The following is an 18,100-nucleotide window of genomic DNA, read 5'->3' as shown; positions in this document are numbered from 1 at the left end:
ATACCAAACTTTCTTGCAGTACCTATTATGAAGTATGAAAAAATTCCCATTGGCATCATGTCACAATGGAGTAGGCACTCAAAAGGATTATGATAGATGTTGATTTTGAAAGCAGTGGCACACTTTTTCACATTCACATTGCTTGTGTACAGTCTTAGCAGTCCTTTTCTCAGCTTTGAACACTTTTCCTCTTAAAACAGTTGCTGTGGTAGCCAGCAACTTTGACAGTAGTTTGATAAGCACAGCTGATGTGTCAAGCAATGTGACAGATGAAGATTTTGATGCTGTATATTTTATTCAGATATTGCACATTAATGTGGGTAATATACTGCATGTCTGCACAACACTGTTCATTCAAGTAGATTACAATATTAGTATTCAGGAGCAAAATGGCACGATATGTATTCTATATTCCCATCCTGCTAACAATCATGATTAGTGCTGTGCAGTGAGTGTATGCAGAGGCTCTCTTATTTCACAAGCTGTTTTCGAGTCCATGTCCCAGATGTAAACAAACGTCAGCACGCTTATTCGGTAGCAGTAACGACTGAGCAGAGAAGTAATATCAAGCACAATCAAAGGATGTCAAAACATTTTCTATAAATATACTGTATTTTCAAAATAGCTGTATACAAATACATACAAAACTTAGCTCTCTATTGTGTGAATAACTTCAAATATTTTCTTCTGGTGCAAACAGAAATCTTCTTTCCTTGACTTTAACAGTTCAATCAACTGTTCACAATCCATGGCAGCAGGAGCCTGGCGAGTGATACGGACTGCTTCACTCTAGAAATAAGTCATTCATTAGATGTAAAATTCCTTCCATTGGTTAGAACTACAAAAGATACAAAACTTACCTTGATATAATGAACCACCTTTTGTGGTCGACATTGAGCTAATTTGTGACTAACTTGGGATAACCTCAGCACCTCGCGCAGCTCATCCAGGCCATAGAACCTGATCACACTAGCTAGATGGGTTAAAACTGCTCCATCTGAAAATTAATAAAGGCTTGGGAAGTTGCAGGTAATAAGAGATAGGATAAAACAAGACCTTTAACTGTTGCAGTTCTCTGTATATAGTTATCTAAGATTAAAAATGAAAAGAGCAATAAATATTTTTTAAATATCTGACATACATTGAGTGTTAATATATACAAAGTTAGTTACTGTAGACAGTGACCATGATGAAAGCAGCTTGCAACATTTTAAACTAAAATAGATGACAGTCACAAGGCATGTTAGCAGCGCGCGGCTGTGAGAGATAGTGGGTTTGAACCCTCCCCGCAAGCTCCACTGTCGGTAGCCCTGAAGATGGTTTTCCGTGGTTTCCCTAGCCCTAGCCTTTTCCCATCCCGTCGTTGCCATAAGACCTATCTGTGTTGGTGCAACATAAAGCAAGTTAAAAGTTAGAAACTTCATTATGTTCCGTATTGAACTGGGATTTCAGTAAATTGAAAATGTTAAGGTTCCATCTTTTCAATACAATGACAATTTATTGATGTAATTTAGATCACATGTCATTTATCCCAGATTGGTACTAGTTTCGACGATCATTGTGTGTCATCATCAGGTGATGAATCAAATGAGCAAATCACAACTAATCAAAAAACAGTATAAAACACATGACAGCACCTACAATGACAAATGTTAAATTGTAACAAGTTAAAACTGTGGTACAAGATGATGAGAGTATGGTGCGTCTGACCATAAAGTAAAATTCAATAAAATCTGAGAAGGTGACTCTTAGTTGTTAAGTCTTGATAGACAAGAAAATAGTCTAGCTTGAGACGTATAGATCATAAGGCGTATCTTTAGTCTTGTTAAAAAGAAACTGCAAAACATGTGTTATCCGTGGGAAGAATAAATCTTGTTCTCTTAATCTGTAGTATTCAACAGACTTAACTCAGGTGGTTGCGAAGCAAACAATGTGGTCGTGTGAAGATCTTAAATTGAACCAATGTTATGATTCCCAGTTCGATATGGAATCGTGGAGACCTGATGAAAAGATTGAAAGCTAAATTAGGTGTGATAAAATTAACATAGACGAAAAGAAAGTCAAGTGAAAAGAGGCGAACTCACCTTGAGCAGCGTGTTGCCAAAACTGTTGAAAGGAGTGGAGCTGGGCTACTGAATAATGCAATAATAGAGGCCGAGTAGCAGAGGGGAAGGAAGAGTGGGGGGTAAGGAGGGGGGGGAAGTGGAGGGACCAAAGCAAGGGAGTAGGGCTAAGGTGGAGTGGAAGAACGAGGTAGTGGGGGTAATTGACGGGCATGTGTATTGCACATAGCTTGAAAGATCGTGCTTGTGTTTGGAATTCAACGTCATTGTAAGTGCTGTCATGTGTTTAATATTGTTTTTTGATTAGTTGTGATTTGCTCAATTGAATCATTGGCTGATGATGACGCGCAATGAGTGTCGAGACTATTACCAATCTTGTATAAACGACATGTGATCTAAATTACATCAATAAATTGTCATTGTATTGAAAAGGTGAAACATTAACCTTTTCAATTTACTATAAAGTAAGTTGAACAACACCCACTTTCTACAGCAGGCATTTTTTGTGTTTTTAAACCTGCTACATGCACATAAGTGAATCTGCCATACGGATTCAGTTCAGCAAAACTTCATTGCTAGAACTAATCTTTGTTTCAATCACCAGTATACACCAGATTCTTGAACATGAAAATCCATAGCCCGTTTCCAGTCATTTGACTGAGTCAGGAATGGAATGAATGAAGCCCCCATCTAGAGGCGAGGATAAGAATTGTGCTGGCTGCCGAAGCCTATCAAACTTCTCTGGGGCAATGATTAATGACTGATAGATGAAATGAAATGATATTAGAGAGTGTTGCAAGAATGAAAGATGACAGGGAAAACTGGAGTACCAGGAGAAAAACCTGTCCTGCCTCTGCTTTGTCCAGCACAAATCTCACATGGAGTGACTAGGATTTGAATCACGAAACTCAGCAGTGAGAGGCTGCCGCCTGAGCCATGGAGGCTTCACCAGATTCTTGAACCCATATGTAAAATACAAGGATTTGAAACAAAGAAATCAAGCCAACCAACAAATAGGGTCCATCTTCTCTGATAGTATGCTGTAGAAAAGTATCACTGAGATTATATTACATATATAGATCTCATACGGTGGAGCACCATTCTGAAGACACTACTTCCTCACAATTTACCAGTAGTACCCCTCAAAGAATAATTAGATTGCATTTGTCAGATGTGTGAGTAATATAATTTACCAGCAGTACCTCTCAAAGAATAACTAGATAGATTGCATTTGTCAGATGTGGGGGTAATATACACTGGCAGAAAAAAAATATCCAAACACCAAGATTAACAAACATTGGTAGGCATGTTTATACATCTGAACGATGATGTCGGTTCAAATTTCCCGCAAATCACATTAGTGTGGCACTACTAGTGACCCCATGACTTTGCACATCAGGTTTGCTTTAAATAAGGGCTCTACTGTGTGAGAGCGTTAGTTACCTGTGAGATTGGACAGAGTGACTGTAAGTGGGTCAAGATTGCCTTAACAATGATGAAGAGGCCAGTATCAACAGCTCACTGCGGTTGAACGAGGCCGTATAATAGGGCTACGTTGAACCCTTGAACTTACCATTCCATCGTTGGTCGGCCACAGCTGCTACAGCAGAGCAATATTGAACTCTTAAATCTTGGGTCGTTGCGGGAAGAAATTCTGTCACGATCTTAACCAAACTATGGGGTTCAGAAGAGAGCCTAACTACTTGAAATGAGGAGCAAATATGTGCTTACTAACTTTTATTAAATTCGAAATGGCACGACAACATTATTATTTTATATAAATCCTTGAAATAAAAAAAATTATAAATCATTTATTATTGAATGTTTCAAACGCAGTCACATTGCATAGCGTTGATTTATTTCTCACAATATTGAAGAGTTGCTTCGGGGAAAGTAATAAATTAGTGGATAGCGAAACTGAAAAAACTGAAAAGGGAAAAACCTGAAAACCGGGCACCTATTATTCCAAACGATAACTGAGAATTAATCCACACGATCCGTGGAAAATCTGACTTTCAACAAGTAGAATGCCTGATTTCCTCTCAATTAAGGTTATCCACCAGTCGAATACACTTGCGGATACGGAACACCCGCCAAATGGACCCTTAATCGAACCAAATTGACTATCAGTTGCTTTGGATAGGTTGCAAAATATTATAGGAAAGCATGGTGTTCACTACGAGTTAACAGCATCATTCACACTTGAAATAAAATTCCACCATGTATTTGTCATTCATGACTCACTTAAGTGATAAAATAACCCCGATGCTAAACGTGCATCACCCAAACAGCTGTTCAGAAGGAACCAACAACAACATGATCCGCGAGGATCTTACGTTACATCGTTCTGAAGGAACAAAACTGCGAAATGCAGGAAACACTTATTCATCATGCATTTAGAAGAAATGCCAAACACTGAAGTTAATTAAAAAGTGGTAAATCACTTGAAAAGTATTATTATCAAACCGATTTTCAGGTTAGAAATGGTTATGTTATGCTTAGTAAAATTACCAGTCCACATTGAAAAATACAACAAACTTAAGAAATTCTTTCCTTCTTAAACAATGACTACCATTACAGATCCATCTATTTATTGTTTGTCCCAACACACTACCTACAAAGTTATCACTTAATCAAACTCAACTATGTATATAAATGAAAGAACGACAAAGATTGAAAATAAAAATAATATTACTGGCCGACGAATCGAAACCACATTTGCAACTCAAGTCTCACACTAATACATTGAGTGTCAATATGCACACTATCAAAACGAAACGGATGTCAGAACCACAAAACAATTAAGTCCGTAAAATAAAATATTATATCAAAGTTATTTGAACTCAACACGCATGGAGAATTACAGTAAAATATTCAATCACCCTTAAGTCGATATCCAATGTTGCGCAACCCTCATTTGCCGATAACGGTCCCATATCTTAGGGAGCACCTTCCAGCTGTTGGGAGCTGCGCACAAGTTGGCCTTATTATTACCAATCTAACCCTCTTCATATTTCGTATTTTACTGTAGATGCTACCTTCGCCCAAGTCACTTCGCCAAAAGGGAAAAAAAAACATCTAATCTGAGACTTGAGTATGTACAGCTGACATCCCAGACCTATCTTCAGGCTTATTTAAAGTCTGTACACCCTAACACAAATCTCTATATACACCATACCTTCCTAATTCTATCGTTGAGCGTGAACTAGGACGTCTCATCATCAGTATACTCCTAGGATAACATGTGACGTCCTAAATCTATTGTCGGGCGGAAACTGGGTCGTATTACGCTTCCCCTGGCATATCAGGCGAACCAGCAATTTCAAACAAACCCTGACATTTCAGTTGTAAACCTGGTCAGACTAATAACACACAACGGAACAACGTCTCTTACTATTAAACAAATGCAAGTCGGAAAATGCAGTAAGTCTCTATCTCGTTACAAAACGTGAACTCGAAACAAATAAATATTACGTGACGAACAATCCCCCAACTCAAACACGATCTCAGCATGCGCAATGAAGTTTTAGGGAAGAAAGAATAATTCCCAACACACATCTACCATTTAGTGGATGTTGTCCAAAAATAATAATCATCACCACCGCACTGGAAACCCTCAAATCGCCTACCGTCAATTTCAAATATTTATATCCATGACTATCCAGTGAAACGAAATTCAATAAATGTACACGGTCACACAACACCAACCGTGTATTCTAAATGCTCTTTTATCCTTGAGGTCACATTATCCTAACATTCATACTGACTTTACGTAACTAGTCGCTTAACTTTTACTACCAAGATTTTTAATCTTTACTAGAATCGTTTTTCACTTGGGATCTTACTAGAAATCTACGGTGCCTCACACAGTAGTCGTCTCAATTTTCGGATTGTTAGCGGAATACACTACAGCCTGCCACAATACAGCCTGTCTCACAAATCCTTCCTCGGCAAACATAGCCTGTCTCAAAACTCATTCTCCTCGCCTTATCCCGGCGGTATTACTTAAAATCCAGGCTCCCTTTTACCTTCAATATTCCTACCACTCTCATCTCCACATATATAAATTCTTCGCTCTCAATCCATTTTCTTATATTTCAAGACCCTTTTCAAATTTCAATCCTTTTGTGAAAAACAATAACCATTATAAAATACACCTCTTTATTTTACTGTTACTACAACTTTCGGACCTCGAGAATACAGGAACACACCGCGATTTTCGGTATCATCGACATACACGATGTCACAAAATTTTACTTCCCATGAATAAAACATAACTTTATTGGATTTCACTGGAACTTTTCTAAATGCCTGCGATCCTTGTAAAACATACTTGTTAAATGCACTTTTAACATAGGAAAATTTTTATCCCGCGGTAGATATTATTATTATTATTATTATTATTATTATTATTATTATTATTATTAATTTCGACAAAAATTTCTGAATTCAAACGATATTTGAAATTAAGACATTCGCCACGACTACTTTACCATTATCACTTTCCTAATTTTCCTCACTTTGGACAATATCTCATACAACATTAACACCAGATTTAAACGTCGCATTTTTCAGTTTCTTGACGTGAAATTTTACAAAACTAAAAATTTTCACACGCTGACCAAAATTATAACACTTTTCGCCTGATAATTATGAATATCAACCCGACACTTACCTTGAAAAATTGGTTGGGACAAACAAAAAGTCTAACTACAACATAATACAAAATATAGACAGACCTGCATTGATGTCATCTCCAGTATTCTGGCTACATTTTGCCAGCTGACCTCGTGCTTAGCCGCACATTGGTACAAGGAACATCATCTTCTTTAACATATCTATCTTACAAATACTGCCTTTTCACATGTTATTAAATGACAACGCAAATCACGCACTGTCTTCGTTATGATTTTGTATCAGTAAATATGTTGGAAGATAGTCCGCCTAGTCAATACTATTCATTTATTTACCTTTCACCTTAACATCTAGTACATGTTTCGAGAATATTATGCATTCTCTTCCTCAGCTAGTGGATTAAAATTCAGTATACAATAAGACCTGACTAAAATATGGGGGCCCCCATCAAAATTCAAAACAGTGAGTAGGACGATGTGACACTTAAAAATTTTGGAGAGTACAAACATAGAATTAAAATCCCATTTTATCAAGTACAAATTAAAAACACAATATAGTCTAATTAATGTCTAATTAAATACAACATCTTGTGATGATATGAATTCACAGTGTCCTTGAGGTTGCCTTGCGTAGTTCAAAAATGTTGAGTTAAGAATGAATGAAATTGCATTAAAACTTGAAGTCCTGCCGATATCCACCGTTAATGGGTGTTAAAATGATGTCTATTTAAATTAAAATATTGGACACAGCGTCGTATAATGATGTGAATTTACGGTGTCCTAGGAATTATAATACTATCTTGTGTAGTTCAATTGGATTTGTACAAGAATAAATGAAGTTGCGTTAAAACTTGGAGTCCTGGCATTATCTTCGGTTGATAGATGTATTATGCAGCCAGGTTGAAAATAGGTTAAAATGGTCTATAAAAAGGAAATGAAATAAAAATTAACAAAAGGCTCCGACATGAACAAATGAGAATACAACGTTTTTTTTGTAAAAATATTAAACCTTACCAGTGTGATGATGTAAATATTACGTGTGGCATGCATGTTTAAATCTAAGAATTTCATTTTTGTCCGTATTGAACTGAGAATGGAAGATAGGAAACTTAAAAGGCTCCACCTTTTCAATACAAAAATGTTATAGTTTATTTACAACATATATTTACACTTGGAACTAGTTTCGACGCTGTTTGGCGTCATCTTCAGCCAAAATGTGGGAAATAGGCTAGCATGTAGACATTTATATTACACAAGGCGTTATATTAAACAATACACATCTTACAGGGAGATAAAAACAGGGACGAATATAGAAACAAATGAATCGTTGAGAAAGCAAAAGTTATACATATTAAAAATAACCTTAACCACACATCTTGCCGTGCGAAAATATTCGCCTTGAATGATTCTTGAATACAAAACGCACGCGCACACATTTCTGAAGAGCCAGCAGGCAGGAAAAAGTAAAGTGAAACCTTAAGAGTTCTTCTGAGAAGAGTTCATCATTTTTTCTATGTTCCGACTAACTAATGAAGTTTCCCTTGAGTTCCTGATAAACATACACAACAGGAAATTCTCCTTCACTCTCAACAATAGCTATAAAGACCAACGGTAAATTTCATTTTAAAAATTGTGCAGAGATGTGAAGGCATGATCTTGAACATGATATAACTTCTTCATTTAACCCAATTTTTTACACAAGGTGTTACATTAAACAATACACATCTTACGAGGAGATAAAAACAGGGACGAATATAGAAACAAATGAATCGTTGAGAAAGTAAAAGTTATACATATTAAAAATAACCTTAACACCACATCTTGCAGTGCGAAAATATTTGCCTTGAATGATTCCTGAATACAAAACGCACGCGTACACACTTCTGAAGAGCCAGCAGGCAGGAAAAAGTAAGGTGAAACCTTAAGAGTTCTTCTGAGAAGAGTTCATCATTTTCTTTATGTTCGGACTAACTAATGAAGTCTCCCTTGAGTTCCTGATAAACATACACAACAGGAAAATCTCCTTCACTCTCAACAATAGCTATAAAGACCAACAGTAAATTGTATTTTAAATACTGTGTAGAGACGTGAAAGCATGATCTTGAACATGATATAACTTCTTCATTTAACCACCTTTGAAAGACTCTCTCTATATTACGTAGCTTCATTAACACCACCCTTCTGTAGATGCACAAAATAATCTTGTAATCTTCACAGGTCCAGTATTCAGCTCGACAAGAATATAAAATTGGTATTATGGAATACGTTTTCTGACAGTTTGGAGGTTGACTGTGCCAGTATTTGTGGTGTATTGTTGCAGCGTTACGTGTAGGGTGGGGGCAGGTTTCTATGATGTTTATTGCGGGACATAAGGCGGTAAAGCTATGGCGCGAGATGAAGAGGAACAGGGCGTGTTGGATAGTTTAGGTCTGGGGAGCGGCCAATGTTGGATTAGGAGGGGAGAGGGAAGGAGCGGTAGGGGAGGAGGAGTGGAAGGAGGGGAAATATGGAGGGTGATGTGGTGAAAGTGTGTGGCGTGACAAAGTATTATGCATAATGTGAAAGACAGATCTGTTTTTCGGGATATTCATGTTTTTGAAAAATTCAATGAGAAAGTCGAATAGGATCTTTGGTTTCTCTGAGATATCATTTAAGTTTAGGTTGGGATTGAAATATTGGTCTAAATGAATATAGAGGTTTTCAGTGACGTCTAGGAAAGAACCTTTGTTTAGAATATCTAATACCTCAAGATCTTGATTTATTTCAGTAAAGTTGTGCTTAAATTCTTTTATATGTAGGCCGACCGTGGAAAAACGGTTGTGTTTTATGGCATTGACATGTTCTGCATATCTGATTTTAAAGCTGCGTCCTGTTTGCCCTAGGTAAGAACTTTTGCAGTCTTGGCAAGAAAACCTATATACACCTGATTTAGAAAAAGGACTACTTTTATTTATTGATGAAGAGTTGTGTAGGATCTCTGTGCTGCTATTGTTAGTACGAAAGGCTATTTTAACGTTGTGCTTTTTAAGAACGTTAGTGACATTGTAAATTTCTTTATTGAAGGTAAATGTGGAAAACGTGGCAGTGCTAGTATTGTCTTTTATTAGGGTGGTTTTTGGGCGGTGTCTGAATTTATTGATTATTCTTTCAATAAAGGATTCATTATATCCATTAAATTTTGCTATAGAGCGAATGGTGTTCAATTCTTTATTTAAGTTTTTTCTTGACATCGGAATTTTGAATGCTCGGTCTACTAAGCTATTATATGTAGCCGCTTTGTGTGTTTGGGGGTGTAGTGAGTCATTTCTTATAGTAGTGGCCGTTTGAGTGGGCTTTCTATAGATACTATATGTGAACGAAGAGGGGTGCCTATTGATTGTTAGGTCTAGGAAGTTGATGGAGTTGTTTATCTCTGATTCTAAGGTAAATTTGATGTCATGATCAATGTTATTAAGGTTTTTGAGGGTGGATGGCGCGTCTATGGAGCGTTCATCTACGATTATAAATGTGTCATCTACGTACCTAGCCCAGAATTGGATATTAGCAAATTTGATGTTATTGTCGATGGCGGTGTGCTCTAGGAAATCAAGGTAGATCTCTGCTAAAATTCCTGAGGCTGGTGAACCCATAGCCAAACCATCTTGTTTGTAAATGATCTTATCGAATGAGAAATAGTTATTGTTAATTAGTAATCTTAATATGGTCATAAAGTCTTGAACTTCTAGTTTACTTAGTTGATTGTTAGCAAGTAAGTTCTTTTCGATGATCGGGAATAATGAGTTGGTTTTTATACTGGGATACATGTTGACTATATCAAAGGAGTGCATTGAATGATATGGTTGAAGCTTGAAACTGTTTAGTTTGTTCACTAATTCTACAGTGTTCCTGATGGATTTATTTGATGAGAATTTATACTGTTTATTAAGGAATTGTTGGATAAATTGAGATAATTTATATAAGGGGCTTGGTCTGTAGTTTATTATGGGTCGAATAGGGACACCGGTTTTGTGGATTTTGGGCAGTGCTTTAGCTGTTGGTAGGCATGTGTTAGATAGATGTTGAGGCACCTGATGTTGTATGGCAACTGGTTACGGAATTACATTGGGTTGCGTGATGGATGGAAGGAGGGGTGGAAGGAACCGCCCCTGATACTACAGTCATACTTCCCCCCTTACACACTTGACATCATTTGGCCTCTTACTAGGGTATTGGGTTACCAATTTAAACAACTGATTGTCTTCTGCAATGTGTTCATTTAGGCTGTTCTCATTATCAAATTTTTGCAATTTGTATATTTCTAATTTCTCTAGGGCATTCATTTGTTTGCTTAATGAATGTAATAAAGTCATATCACATTCAATATTTGTGAAATGATGGTTGCTTTCATGCATGCGTTCACACATTGCAGAGTATCTAGAATGTTTTCGTGCATTGACATGCTCTTTATACCGTACCACCACACTTCTACCTGACTGTCCGACATATTTTTTTCCGCAATCTTGGCACGACAGTTTGTATACTCCTGATTTACTGAACCTACTGTTGGTGTTTACGCTATTCGAATTGAACAATAAATTATTATTGTTACCGTGTTTTGGTGGTAGGTAGAGGTGAAAGAAGGTGCGGGCGTGAATGAGTCTCAAACTACGGAATCAAAGTTAATGTAAAATTTAACAAGGTTATATTTTCTTTTCAAAAACAAAGAAATAACAAGTATGGCAGGTACAAGGTAGCAAATCAAAGGGGAGTCACAATATTCACATAATTTGGGCTTCGAGCCCCGAAAACACAATGCTTGGGCAATCAGCCAAGTTTTACCTCCAAAACACAAGTTTCAACAGAGGGGCAGAAAACCCCATTCATACCTCGGAGCCCTTGCTCCAAATTACACCGATAAGCCTCCACGAGGCATACCACAATTGATTTTTAAAAGAGCCACACGCTCTCAAATTTAAGCCTTCTCCCAGGCCACACCAAACTCAACCTTCAAGTTGTCCTCAACGGACCTAAACACAGGGGTAAAATACCCAATCTACTGAGGTCTAGGAAATAAAAAAAGGGTTAGTTAAATGACCTCTAAGGTAACAATTTGAGAGGAGGCGAACTTGCACTCCTAATACACTTTGTCTTTAAGACCTATTTTGGCTCTTAGGCCACTGATGCAAGGGCTAATCCCATACTACAGAGGTGACTTAAAAAAGAAATATTTACATTACATTACGGAAGAATTGATTGAGAAAATAAGTTCACCTCAAGACAATGTGAGTGGGAGCTCGAGAGGGTTAGCACTCTCTATCCCAGTATGTAGCTTTACAAGAGAATAGAAGAAAAGAGAAGTTACATTTTAGGAAAAGGTTACATAGGGGAACGCTTAGAACCCGCCCCGAAAGTTAAACTGCTGAGCTAGCAAAGAAAGAATTTATTAATCGGCCATTACCTTATTGTTGACCGCTGCCGAGGAAAGAGGCGCTTCCCGCCTCCCGCTATGTACTTAATACACTGAAAGATGGAACAGAAGTGGCTCGGAGACCCTAAAATCAGCAGTTTAAATACTCTCGCAGAAAGTTCTAGGCGTTAGGGGAAAGAAAACACCCTCCCACAAAGATTTTATTGGGTAGGACCCCGCAACAGATTCAAGTTGGGGAAAGATACACGAGATTGGTCAGAAATTAATTGAAAAAATTCGTGATTGGATACATTCAAAACAAGGGGAAGAAAGGGGTAAATATTGCCAACTTAAACAATGACAGAAAGAAATTTAACAAAGAACAAACTCCTGAAATTAAATTTTCTCCACCAAAATAGTTCTTTGACTCCGCACTAGGGTGCACTATTGTTGATCTTCAGTAGTGTCCTCTAGAAGAGAAAGTTCACACTTCTTAATACAAGCAAGACAAAAGTACGTCGAAAATGACACAGTTCACAAACTCAAAATTTTCCAGGTAGTGACATCTTCTGAGAAATTTGGAAATTAAGACCGTAGATAAAGTTCAGACTTCCTCCAGAAGAGGAGTTTCAACTGGCGCAACTTTTAAATAAACGGTGTGGAGGTGTACCGCCCGGTACAATTATTATTATTATCTGTCCTAAAGGATACATGGATATTGTGTTTTCTAAATAGTTTAGCCAAACTGTATGATTGTTTATTAATGTAAGTGAATGTAGCGAATTTCTTTTTTTCTTCCTTATTTACAAGTAGGGTGTTAGGTCTATTCACGACCTTACTCTTTATCCTATTGACATAGCTTTTGGGGTAACCGTTTCTTTTGGCAATATCTTGTATAATGTTTATCTCTTTATTAAAATCATTTCTGTTTAATGGTATTCTTACTGCTCTATTGATGAAGCTGTAAAATGCCGCTTTCTTATGTTCTCCTGGGTGGTTCGAGTCTTTCCTAATAACAACATCTGTGTGTGTAGGTTTTCTAAATACTTGGTAAATCAGGTTTTTATTGTCTCTAGTTAATGTTACGTCTAAGTAGTTTAGACTTTTATTATCTTCCGACTCGATTGTAAACATTATATGTTTATCAAGGTTGTTTAATTGGTCTAACAGTTCGTTTGGCTTGAGTTCTTGTTCGTTAATGATAGCGAACACGTCATCAACAAACCTTAACCATAAGTCTAATCCTTTTATTTTACCGATAATTTTATTAGATTCCATATGGTCCATAAATATATCTGCAAGGATACCAGACGCTGGTGATCCCATGGCCAACCCATTAACTTGTTTGTACACGTTGTTGTTGAAAGTAAAAAGAGTTGTTTTCTAATATAAACTTTAATAAGTTGATGAATTCATCAATTTCTACTTTACTCAACGAACTATGTGTGTTTAAGTTGTTCTTAACAATGTTGATAGTCTCCGTGATCGGAATATTCAAATACATATCTTTCACATAAAAGCTATGGATAGTATTATATTGCGATAAAATTAAATTTTTTGTCCTATCACAAAAATCTATGGTATTGCGGAGACTTGTATCTATATTAAATCTGTAATGTTTCTTTAAAAACGTGTGTACAAATTTGGCCGTTTTATATGTAGGACTGTTTCTGAAGTTTACAATCGGTCTGATAGGTATGCCTTCTTTGTGTACCTTAGGCATAGCCCTCAATTTCGGTAATCCTGGGTTCATATTTACCAAGCGCTTTGTTTCATTCGAATTCATCAAAAAATTAGTGTTAGCTAAAATTTGTTTGAAAGTCTTTTGCATGCTGTTAGTGGGGTCCTTCTTTATCTGACGAAAGTTGTCTCCCTTCAGGAAATCATTCGTTTTACTGATGTAATCATCTTTATTCATTAAAACTATAGTATTACCCTTGTCAACTTTCGTGACAATTATGTTATTATCTTTAATCTTCTTATTAATCTTTTGTGTGGGTATCTGCGATGGTTTTATGTTCCATTATTTTACAAATTTTATTTTTAGCCTCGAACCTCATGTTCTCTTGTTCGTCTATGGGTACCTCTGCAATTGCTACTTCAGATTCTGCTATCAGTTTCACTACTTCTCTATTTTGGACAGTCTTACTCGTGTGTGGCCAGTTATGTTTGGGACCCTTACTTAAGATTTCGACTTCATCATCATTGAAATCAACGTTGGTCAGGTTTTTGAGTGGCGGATAAAATGTGTGTGTTGTCGTGTATGTGTTGTTGTTTCACATTTCATCTTTGGTGATCCAATACGGATCCAATCCTGACTATCATGGTCAAGATTATTAATAGCAAACCTCCTTCGTTCTGCAGTCGACTGCGACTGTCTACCTTCTCCCCAGACTCAGCTTTCATTCACCCTAATACAACAGGTGTTCAACAGATAACAAAATCAGACCTACTCTGACTAGCTTCCCAACTCCCTTAACACTTTCCAACACACACGAGGTGATACAATAAAATCTGCTATGTATTTAAACAGACGCCTATGCTTTCACAGTTTTGTTGGCGAAAGTTCAGAAAAATTTCTATCGCCTTCCCTTTCTAACAGTAGATGTGGACCACAGCCACGAACATGTACTAAGTTATTTGGAGATCAATCTTACGCAATTTTCTGCTGACGACGGGCGTAAGCTTCCGCTACTTCAGAAACCAGACCGACACTGAGAAATATGCAGAGGGGGGTGTTTCTTTTATAGTCTTAGGAGGTGACGCTACTCACACCACTAAGCTTGATTATGTAATCTGCTAATTTCGCGTCCAATAGACCGATTTTCATGAAACTTGTTCCAGAATTCCGGACAAACTTGCGATTTATTTAGATGTTAATCTCATAATTTTACCACACTTTGGACAGGTGAAATAAATTATTTCTGCCCGGGCGTTTCGCGGGTTTTCTTCATCCATTGACCTTGGCACGTGGAGCTAGTCCACTGATCTGACGCTGATTTGTACTTAGGCTTAACTGCATTTATATTTTACCCTGGGGGTTCTGTCTTCACGTAGGGTTTAAGAATAATTTAGATTATGTATTTCTGTATTTACTGTGTTGCCAAAATCTCTCGTTATGCAGAATTCTGTGAATTTAAAATATTGTTGGATACTCGAAGTCCACCGAGGTGTCACGGTATTTCACGAGCTTGCTGCGGGTGAGTTCGTTCCCACGCGACAGCGAGGCTCTGGAAGTGCAACATGGCTACTCTCAAAAATAAAAATAGCTTGTGATTTGAAATAAATGTTGAGAAAAATAAAAAATAATTTTCTCATCGTAGAATTATGGGTTCAACGTGAAGGTGGATTTTCCTTCCGCACTATTGCAGAACGACTTGGCAGGAATGTTCAACTGTATATGCGTGCTGGCAGCAGTGTACACAAGAAGGTACACTCGCAAGAAGATCGGGCTTCAGACATTGGTTACTTGAAGAACAGCTCCGAGACAGATGTCCTGCGGCATGCATTCCACTTACCCCAAACCACTGCCGTCTGCGACTTCAGTGGTGTTATTTGTTTGTTTGTTTCTTTTAATGTTGTCAATCTTATGTTAATTTTAAGGACACTTCCTCTAAAGCATTACTTTGTCAATTTATATATTTTTCATCTAAACAATGTTATGTGGCTGAAGATGTTGATAATATACGAAACATGTACCACTTTTAACCATTAAAAATTGCCTTAAGCAATCATTGTATCGACTAGGTGGAAAATAAATAAATACTTAATTGTGAATTCAGTGGTGTCAAGCGAAAGCTCCTTGGAGGACATTACTAGACTGTGAGCAACTGCAAATGACCTCAATAATGTTGTGAGATGGACAGCAGGCAATGGTATGATGATAAACAGGATTAAATGTCAGGTTATGAGTTTCATTAATAGCAAAAGTCCTATCAGTTTTAATGACTGCGTCAATGGGGTGAAAGTTCCTTCTGGGGATCATTGTAAGTACATAGGTGTTAATATAAGGAGAGATCTTCATAGGGGTAATCACATAATTGGGTTTGTAAATAAAGGGTACAGATCTCTGCACATGGTTATGAGGGTATTTAGGGGTTGTAACAAGGCTGTAAAGGAGAGGGCATGTGAGTCTCTGGTAAAACCCCAACTAGAGTATGATTGCAATGTATGGGACCCTCACCAGGATTACTTGATTCAAGAACTGGAAAAAATTCAAACAAAAGCAGATTGATTTGTTCTGGGTGATTTCCGACAAAAGAGTAATGTTACAAAAATGTTGCAAAGTTTGGAATGTGAAGACTTGAGAGAAAGAGACAAGCTACTCGACTAAGTGGTATGTTATAATGCAAATGTAGTTGGTCTGTTATTGGACATTATAAATTTTCCAGCTAACTCATTCCTGGTTGCCAGCGTTTCACCCCAGTGTGCTAAATTGGGCTCATCAATTGGTAAATAGCACATCCACCAAGACGCATAGCTAGTGCATACCGTTGAGGCCATTGTATAGGCTACTTGGAGCCACCGGCAGTGCCAATGCATTATGAGAGAGATTGTCTCTTTTTAAGGTTCCCTATTGATAAGATAATAATGCTATAACGTCAAGTTTTCCTTCTTTATTTTCTTTGTTTTTATTTTTTAGAATTTGTTTTATGTCGCACCGACACAGACAGGTCTTATGGCGATGATGGGATAGGAAAGGCCTACGAGTGGAAAGGAAGCGCGGCCTTAATAAAGGTACAGCCCCAGCATTTGCCTGGTATGAAAATGAGAAAGCACAGAAAACCATCTTCAGAGCAGCCGACCATGGTGTTTGAACACACTATCTCCCGGATGCAAGCTCACAGCTGCATGCCCCTAACCGTATGGTCAACTCGCCTGGTCACAATTTTTTCTCCAGAAGTAGAGGCACGATGTTGTGTTTATTGGTAACGTAGTCTCAATTGTTGGCGAACTTCCTGAAATTTTATCTAAAATCAAATCAAGCATTTTTGTTTGCTACATCTCCGTATCCAGCACATATTTTTACTTATATCCAAACTACAAACATGAAAAACAGAGAGCTTTACTGTAGTGTTTTGCAGTCATATATTGTATAGGCACATATTACTGCAATTTTAGTTATCTTACTTCGTTTTATTTTAATTTTAAATACAGCAATGTACTCATAGGGTCCACAATTTCTCATCAAATTACCATATTTACTCACATATTAGACCCCTTTATCTTCCTCTTTTACAGCCAAAAATTGACGGGGGTTCTAATGTGCGATAACCTGAAATTTTTTGCTGTGAACACATGGCTTCTAGGCTATAAATTATACATGTAAACATTCTACATTATTCTTTAACAAACTTATGAATGTAGGTATTTGAGTTATACTGGCTATTTTCATTGGAAGGCAGTATTTCTAAATGTAAAAAGTCACCTCCGTACAGGCCATGAAGAGCCTTGGAGGAGAGGAAGGTAAAGGCTTCCACCAGTGTTAACCTCGGCACGTGATGGGGTAGAGTGGTTAGCTCTACGCCCGGCCGCCTTTGCCCCCAGGAATTAACCTGGTACTCATTTTTGGTGTAGGCTGAGTGAACCTCAGGGCCATATGCACCTCCGGAAGTGGAAATCTTGTTTCTTAAATTTTACGACTTCCCGACGGGGATTCGAACCCACGTCCTTCTGGGCGAACCGAGCACGCCTTTACCGCCTCGGCCAGGCAGCCCCTATTTCTAAATGTAAAGACAATAAATCGTTAACACGACTTTTAGGTCTACATATAAAGTAACTATAGTCAGTTTTACTCGTATCACATCATTCGTTTCATCTCATTAATTCCTCTGATTAGGTTGACGTCAGGAAGGGCATACAATCGTAAAAACTCACTACGAAAATTCGTCTCACTTAATACTCGACCCCGTAGAGAAAAGGGATAAGCGTATCGTATTATCATATTATGCAATATTGATAGAAAAGAACTTAATGGCCAGTCATTTGTCTCTGTCAGTTGAGCAGTAGGCCTATCG

General features: G+C 37.5%; 1 protein-coding gene across 1 annotated transcript in view; it reads right to left on the bottom strand.

The window, feature by feature from the left end:
* Positions 1–616: 616 nt before the first annotated feature.
* The window catches only part of LOC136858043 (PMS1 protein homolog 1), a 154,365-nt gene continuing 136,881 nt past the window's right edge, over positions 617–18,100 (bottom strand). The window contains exons 12-13 of the mRNA XM_067137277.2: positions 861–997; positions 617–789 (exon numbers count right to left, since the gene is read on the bottom strand). Of these exons, the coding sequence (XP_066993378.2) occupies positions 649–789; positions 861–997 (278 nt within the window). The 3' untranslated portion in view covers positions 617–648. The remainder of the gene's footprint in view (positions 790–860; positions 998–18,100) is intronic.

The sequence above is a fragment of the Anabrus simplex genome, chromosome 1, assembly GCF_040414725.1.
Source record: "Anabrus simplex isolate iqAnaSimp1 chromosome 1, ASM4041472v1, whole genome shotgun sequence".
In the NCBI taxonomy this organism is placed as follows: Eukaryota; Metazoa; Arthropoda; class Insecta; order Orthoptera; family Tettigoniidae; genus Anabrus; species Anabrus simplex.
Note: the sequence above shows the minus strand (reverse complement) of the source record. Positions and strands in the feature narration are given on the sequence as shown.